Source organism: Lactuca saligna, chromosome 5, assembly GCF_052625555.1.
Source record: "Lactuca saligna cultivar CGN05327 chromosome 5, ASM5262555v1, whole genome shotgun sequence".
NCBI lineage: Eukaryota > Viridiplantae > Streptophyta > Magnoliopsida > Asterales > Asteraceae > Lactuca > Lactuca saligna.
The window spans coordinates 239,144,585-239,153,381 of NC_136421.1; the positions used below are offsets into that span (position 1 = coordinate 239,144,585).

General features: G+C 32.1%; 1 protein-coding gene across 1 annotated transcript; it reads right to left on the reverse strand.

The window, feature by feature from the left end:
- Positions 1 to 6,018: 6,018 nt before the first annotated feature.
- On the reverse strand, positions 6,019 to 7,296 carry LOC145046418 (uncharacterized). Its single transcript, XM_078994708.1, has one exon. It carries the CDS (start codon positions 7,294 to 7,296, stop codon positions 6,019 to 6,021), a length of 1,278 nt encoding a protein of 425 aa, XP_078850834.1.
- Between the last annotated feature and the right edge of the window lie 1,501 nt (positions 7,297 to 8,797).

Genomic DNA, 8,797 nt, shown 5'->3' on the forward strand with positions numbered 1-8,797 from the left:
TGGGGGCATTTGTTGAAAAAAATTTGGGACGGGGCGGAGCAAGGTGAACCCTCGTTTTGATTTCAGGGGCGGGGGTGGTGGTTGGTAGTCCCGTCCTGAAACCCCGTGGGGGCCCTGTTAATAAATTATATAAATTGATATATATTAATTATATAAATATAATAAACAATAAAATGATTTTTACGTACAAAATTCTACAAAAAAACATATTTTTAAGTTGTTTGTAACATGTAAAATTATGTTATAAATATCTATTTGTTACTAAAAAAATAGTTTCTTTTAGCCCAAACAAGAACTTCTTTTAGCCCAAAATCAATCGGAGGCGGGGAAACAGGGACGGGGGCGGGGGTCACAAGGGGAATTCGGGGGCGGGGGAACATGAAAATATTGGGGGCGGGGGCGAGAGATGCAATTTCCGTCCCGTTTGCCTCCGTTGACATCCCTAGTTTGGGATTGCTTTTAAACATCAAAAATCATTTTTATAGAAGGACTTTTTGTAAAATGACTTTTTGTAAAAGAAGCTCTTTAAAAAGTGTTTGGATTAGCAAAAGGATTTTTAGTTTAACTTTTACATGTAAAATCACAAAAAGTTAAATTTTTGTGACTTTTTAAAACCCTTTATTTTACTCTATACAAAAATTCATTTTAAAAATAATTTTTCTATTACCCAAACATCTTTTTAACTTTTTGAAAAAATTAAAAATAAAAAATCATTCTAAAAGGAATCCCAAACACCCCCTTACATCTTTAAGATCTTCTATTTTAAAGTTTATGGGTACGTAGTTTTGCTTATCGATAATACCACTTGGAGTTGTATCGTATATCAACGTATCATTAGCATAAATACAAGTCACCATTTTATATTGTTTTATACTTTTGGTATATGTACATACATCTATAGCATTGTTATGTTGAAATTAAAACACGTAATTTTGGTATTGAACATCTCATGTCGATGCTTTGAATTTGTTTCAAACCATATAAGGACTTAATAAGTCTGCACACCTTGTTCTCTTTCTTTGAGATCATAAACTATGTGGGTTGATCTATGTTGGCCTCTTGGTTTAGGTTTCGTAAAGATTAGTTTACATTCATATTATGAATGAATGTAGTCTTTTTTTAGAGTCCATGTTGCTAAGTTCTTATAAAATCAAGTGTAAATTATTGAAATTGTCCTTATGGTTTGATTAAAATTACATGTTTGGTCCCTAACTTTTTTTTTTTGCACCCGAATCGTCATTATGTTTTGATTTTATTGTGTTTTTCGTCCCTCTAGTTTGATTGAAATTGCACGTTTGGTCTCTAACTTTATGTATGTAAGGGACGAAAAACGCAACAAAATCAAACCACAGAGACGATTCAAATGCAAAAAAAAATAATAATAATAAAAAAAAATAATAATAACTTTCAATATTTTACTCTAAAATCAATCCTTGAATTAAAGCATGGCTATACAGTCTTTTTATATGTAGTCTTTAGCAACCAATCTTACTTTATATATATATATATATATATATATATATATATATATATATATATATATATATATATATATATATTGGTTCAACTTTCTCTTGTAATCAATTTGGATCATATAGATTTCACTCCTTGGACGAATACCCTAACTCTTAAGTTTGATTACTAATGATTGCATGTATCTAACGATCTATTATTTTTAGGGTTTCATAATATGGGTAATACTTATGAAAACGCAACAAAAGAAAAGAGCAATCTTGAAACTGAAAACCATAAACTTGATCAACCATGATACAATTTACACGTAATACGTAATACCAATTTTTTGACAATATGTAAGAGTAAATTGGGGGTGTAGTTATCTTTCAAAGGGGAATGGTTATATAATGACAACCCTTGAATATGTTTGTGGTTAAAAGGGTAAACCAGAACATTTGTTAAGTGTTGGGGCTATTACAATTACGCGGCACATAATTTATGATGTGTGACACATACAAATTGACGTAAAACGATAGTGTATGTTGGAGCTAGTAAAAGTTGACGTGTAATGTAGATTTACGCGCACATAATTAATGTTATGGTAATCTATTATGCTAGAGTTGCATGTGACATGACGAATTTGTAAGTATGATGATAGGATTGGAAAAGGGATGTGACGTGTAATAGATACCCTATGCAACGCATACGTGCGATGTATGTGACATGTAGAATCCGATAGCACCCAAATAGAGTAATTATGAGGAAACGGTCACTTAGCCCTATTTTCCATTCTAACCGATTTGAAACCTTCCTTGAGCAAGGGAGATTGAATTATAGTGGATTGGGGCTCAAAATTGAAGCTAAACTCAAGGGAATGAAACATCTAACTTCATCACATAGATTAGAGGTATTGTTACTCTTCCTATAAGTTTGAATGAAATTTCATGATGGAATTGAAAAAGTAATGAAACCTTACTTGTTTGATCTTTAAAAGGAAGGAAATTGTATTGATGTTGTTGTAGTGAATTTGGTAATACCATTTTCAAGATAATTGTGTTAATATTACGATGAGATAAATGAATCGGAGATTTGGATCATAAACCCTAGGTTAGGTGAGTTATGATATGAATGAAATTGAGTTTATAACTAAATGGCTTAATCATATACATGACTTATATCTGGATTATATAATTAGTTTTGATGAAATAAATTAAGTCGTGTATGAATGACTTATACTTTGAGTTATTATGCTAAAGTTGGTGAAATAATGAACAAGGTGACATTAAGCCCATGGATTAATGAATTAATGCATGTGAACAACTAATCTATGGAGGAATAATTGTTATAAATTGGGGATTATGAACTTGATGAAAGTGTCGAATCAGGTTCTGCATAAGTGAGTTGTACCTTAATTTGTAATATTCAACAGTTATATGTTGTTTTGAAAATTATTAGAGTTTCTAAAACAAGAGTAGTTATGGAACTTCTAGAGTTGGAATTCTTTTTATATAAAACTTTTCAAAGTGAGTAACTCTGCTTCCCTCATAGATAGTTGATATCTAGATATATGCTTATTTTTGTATTATGTGAATGATACAATATATTGATTGTTGTTGATTTATGTGTTACGGGTGAGTATATGTATACAATTGAGATATTACAACACACTAATGATGTATGGGGTAATGAACTGATATAATTGAGATTTACAACATAATATTGTTGTATGGTGGTAATAATGCGATACAACTAAGATTTACAACAAATAATTGTTGTGGGGGTGTAATAAGATAGTTTAGTCAGGATTTATAACATGTTATTGCTATATAAGTAATAAATTTGTATAGTTGAGAATGATAGCATATTATGGTTAACTTATACAGCTAGAGTTATAGCTAATGATTGGTTGATTAATATGAGGAGCATTTATAACAAAGAGTTATTCATGTATGTTGATATATGGAGATAAGAGTTTGAGTAGTTATATATATCTTTCTAATTTCATAGTTGGTAATTTACTATCTTATTATGTGATTAGAAGTAAATTGTGGGGAGAACATTAACAAAACGGGGACAATGAAACCTAATAGCCTTAAATGTCATAATATTATGGTTTGGGGAATGTTAAATCCTAATGGTAGCCTTTGTGGCCATAAATATCATGGGTGAATGTTATCAAAGTACGATGGTAGCCTTTGTGGCCATAATATCACCGTTGGGGATTTACATGTCAATGGTAGCTTAAATGGTCGTAATACTATATGTTTATGTTTTTAAACGGTAGTGGTAGCTTGAGTGGCCGTAATACCACTTGGGAATATTGTTAAACAATAGACGTAGCTTGAGTGACCATAATACCATGGGAAATGTTGTTAGGGTATAGTAGTAGCCTGAGTGGTTATAATACCACGAGGAATTGTTATTGAGGTACAATGGTAGCTTGATTAGTTGTAAGTCCATTACTGAGGTCCATTAGTCGAAATGACAACTTTAGTAGTTGTAAACGTGTTAATTGTGGAACCTATATGGTAATATTTAATATGAGTATATGTTATAAGAATGTCAAAAACCTTCGTGGGACCCCAATCCTGCGAGACCCTGTTTCCATATGGAGATATTTTTAGAATGTTTTCTGATTCAGTGGTGGAAACAGGGATGGGTTTACCCCCATTTAGTTTCGAGGGAGGGGAGTTCCATCACTAATACCCCACATGCCCCCAATATAATTACCATATATGTAACTATTTTATATATATAAATAAATATTAAACATAGAATAACCATTGTGTAATATATGTTTTGTATTTAAATAACTAGTGTAGTATGTAAGGTTAAACGAAATAAAACGAGTGGAAAAATAAGGTAGTCTTTTTTGAGGGATAGATATCCATATCCATGGCCAAACATGCACAAAATATCTAATAACAAGTTAATTCATTACCTTTTCCTTGCATTAGTGTGTTATCAAAACAGGAAGTTCACGAACCAATCAAAACCACGAAATACCCAATGTATTCCATGGTGTTACAACATGGAATAACACATAAGTAAGCACACACACAAATATAGATCACACAACACACATAAAGAAATAGCAATGTAATTAGAAATATATATATATATATATATATATATTTACACTCATACATAGCACTCTACTTTCATTTTTCTATATTTGTCAAAGTAGAAAATAAAAGTACGATGTTATATTTGACATAAAAAATAAACATACATCACTATTGCAAAATGCAATTTGAGTCTATCTTTTTCATTCATGTGGTATTGCAAATTGAAACTTTTAGGCAGATTTGATCATTCGAGTTAACTGTCATTTAAATAATAAAAAAGGCTCAGATTGCACTTTTGAGGATACTACAAAGACCAGATTTGCATAGAAGTTTCAGTTTTGAACTGGTCACACAAATGAAAAAAATAAAATTAAAGTGCACTTTTTGGGATCAAATCTACATTAAAGTTTCAATATTTAACTGAATATTAAGATGAAAAACTTAAACTATACTTTTTGGAAAACCACAAAGATCAAATTTACATAAAAGTTTACATTTTTAACTGACCATACAAATTAATATATATATATATATATATATATATATATATATATATATATATATATATATATATATATATATATATATATATATATATATATATATATATATATATATATGCTCAAACTGCTCTTTTTATGATACATAAGGACCAAATCCATATTAAAGTTTCAATTTTGCGTTGACCATACGAACGAACGAACAAAAAAACACTCAAACTGCACATTATGAGATACCATTGGTATTAATTTTGCAATTTACTCAAAAAAACAATTTGAATATTTTATGCCAATATAGTGAAAAAACGGAATTTTGAGAGGAAAAATTACAAAAACAAACAAATTTTATAATAACATACCTAAAAGAGCAACATATAAATTCCTATTTAGCAAATGAACTCAATTCACATTACAAGGCAATTGCAATTTGACTTTCAAAGCATGAAAAACAATAACAAAAAACAAGATTCAAAAACCAAAAACCAAAAAAAGTAAAAATATTTCATCATACCATGTCTTCGAATGTGATTTAGGAACCACAAAACCAGCTCTTCTTTATTCATATATTATTTCCGTGTGACAGTTTGCATCACAATAAAACCCGTAGTAAATGGCATGGAGGGTAAAATCGAAATTGGGGTAGCAAACGGCAGTATATTATTATTACTATCTTGAAATGTTTTTTTTTGTAGCATCTCGTGTTTTTTCTTAACTTCTGTGACATTAACATTTGGGAGTAGTTTTAGAAGAAATGGGAGAAAAAGGCATGTGGGATTCATCAATATTGCCAATTTTTGGCAGGACGGGAACCAGGAGCAGACGTAGGAATTAGTAATAGGGGTTGCATAATTTTTTTTCCCGTCACACATAATATAAAACATTAAAAAAAATAAAAAAATTCCGGTCAAACATAATATAAAACATCTATTCATCTAATACAATTTTTTTTTCTGGTTAAACATAATATAACAACGATATACTAGAATTTAAATTTGTCATCTTCGTGCAGACATCTTTTGAAACCGCTCCATTACTTTTTCATTCTCAACTTTCGCAAGTGTTTCGGTCTCGACATTACACAACAATGCGTCGTTCAAAAATTCATCGCCAATTTTGTTACGCAAGTCGGTCTTCAAGAGCTTCATCTTTGAAAAACATCTTTCTACACTTGCGGTCGCTACATGTAATATCAAAGCCAACTTCAATAGCTTATAAACCAAAGGATAAGATCGATGCTTCCCCATATTAACCATCAAACGAGAAAGGTCGAAAATTCCTTTCAAACTAGCGAAGCGCTTATCTTTGATGCAAGAGTGATAAAATATCTCAAGTTGTCCTTCAAGGTCTATCATATCTGAATCATCAAAGTCATACTTGTATAACTTACCCAACTTCAATAACTTTGATTTGTCAAATTGTGCAAATGAATCACAAGGGCTCAAAGCACCCATGTATTCTAGTAATTGGGTGCTTGTTTCACTAAATCGATCCCGATATTCTGTAAGTTGCATATCTACCACCGTGTTGAAGATTTCAACCTCAAAATGAAACCTATTAGTCTTTGTAGTCCTACGGTTTCTCGCACCAATATACAATTCTTCCATATCCAAAGTATCAATTTCGTGTGTTTCACAAAAAGAGGATACTTTTGGAAAAATGCTAGCAAACCCTATGTTTCTAAAAGATTGCAATGCCTCCATTGTTCCTCTAACCATCGAAGCCGCTTCTAAAATGTCTAGATCTTTTCTTTGAAGTTGCTTTGACAATGTACCTGTGAAGTGTAAAATGTCATACATCATATGTAAGTAAAACACGAACTCATATGATTTAAAATATGCTAAGATTCCAGATGCTTGTTGACGGTTTGCCAATGACCCTCCCTCCTCTTTCACAAAATCTAAAACTACAAGAACATCCGCAAATAACTTCATCAAACTTGTGAGTGTGTTGAAATGTGAACCCCATCTTGTTTCTCCCGCTCGAACAAGTGTAGTTTCTTGCTTTAACCCTCTTCCGGTTTCAAGTTCACCACTACACAAGCCTTTTTGCACCCTTTCTCTTGCTTGCTCTCGTAGTAAGTCTTTTCTTTTACACAATGCACAAACTACATTAACCACCAACGAAATTTGCTCAAAAAAGTCACTAACACCATCATGCTTCTTTGCTACAGCCACAATTACTAATTGAAGTTGGTGTGCAAAGCAATGTACATAAAAAGCCATTTCATTCTCTTGTAATATAAAAGCTTTCAAACCATTGAATTCCCCTCGCATATTGCTAGCCCCATCATAACCTTGTCCTCTTATCTATTAAAATTTAAAACAATTAATATATATATATATATATATATATATATATATATATATATATATATTAATTAAATTGAAATAACAAAAAAACTAAAGAATAAATTACCTGACTAAAACTCAACTTATTACTTGTAAGTACTTCATTTATGGCGTTTTTTAGTGTGACATCCCCAAAATCTCGGCCAGAAAAGACCGGTTTCATTTATGCTTTTTAAACATTTTCAGAGTAAATCCTTTTAATTTTAAAAGAGATGCGGAATTTGTTCCCAAAAACAAAACATGATAAAATAGATATTTATCAAAACATTTCATAAAGAAATATGATTGCATTTCATAATCAAAAGTCGGGATGTCATGTTCCGATACAGATCATAAAGCATAAACGATAGCATTACAAGTCATTCAACAAATATATACATATACAGACTTGTAAACAAAACAACTTGATGTTCGCCCATCTTAAGCTCTTACGCCACTTCCTGTAAAATAAATCAACTGAGTGGGTCAGGCTTGGGAGCCTGGTGAGCATATAGGGTTTTCAACCCACAATAATTATATTTAATTTCAACAATCAACAATAAACCCGATTACCCATTCCCGTTATCCTCACCTTACGTTCCTAAAAATAACGTCTATTATAAGGAACCTATTTCAGGATTTTTCATCGGGACGGACATTACTGCAGAGGGGCTTCCTCAACATTAAGTGTCCTAAAGGCAACCATGTGGGGGATAGAGTACACCGGTGAACACGTCGTTCACAACACCTACAGGTAATGAGCCTGCTAGTGTTCCACAGAACAGTCTAGAATAGTCTGTGGTCGTCATCCATACTCTGTTGAATGACTAGAATAACACCAATAACACCGAGGCCTCTCATCTGTTTATTACACACCAATTACCTACCCATGTTCTACCCAACATACTAGTAGATAAAAATATACATTTTTATACATTGTTTAAAAACATGTATAACATGCTTTAAGCAATACATATTCCACATAACAGATGAGGCATACATACATAACACGTATTTCATAGAGAATACATCAGATCTATAAGATAGAAGAGAGTGAATATACACTCACACGTATAACAACCAAATATATACACATAACACGTATTTTATAGGAAATACTTCATAATATTGCGTTGGAATGAAAATAACTACACACTCACTTGATCAGAAGATGATCGGGCAGCACTACGGCTTGCAAAAGAGGTGTTTCTCCGTAGATCTGGAAGATCTTCACAAAACCGGGCTCCTCGCGGGCAGAGTTTCGGCTCGGGAATAACGCTCTTCGGGATCCTCGGGGCTTCGGATCTTGCTTCGGGGCTCGGGAATATTACCGGGGCTTCGGGGTATAAACGGCACGCAAAACGAGGCAAAACTTAGAGAGAGGGAAGAGTTTGAACAAGAGAAAATGGTTGAATTCGAGTTCTATTTATAGGCTGAGGGTCTGGAA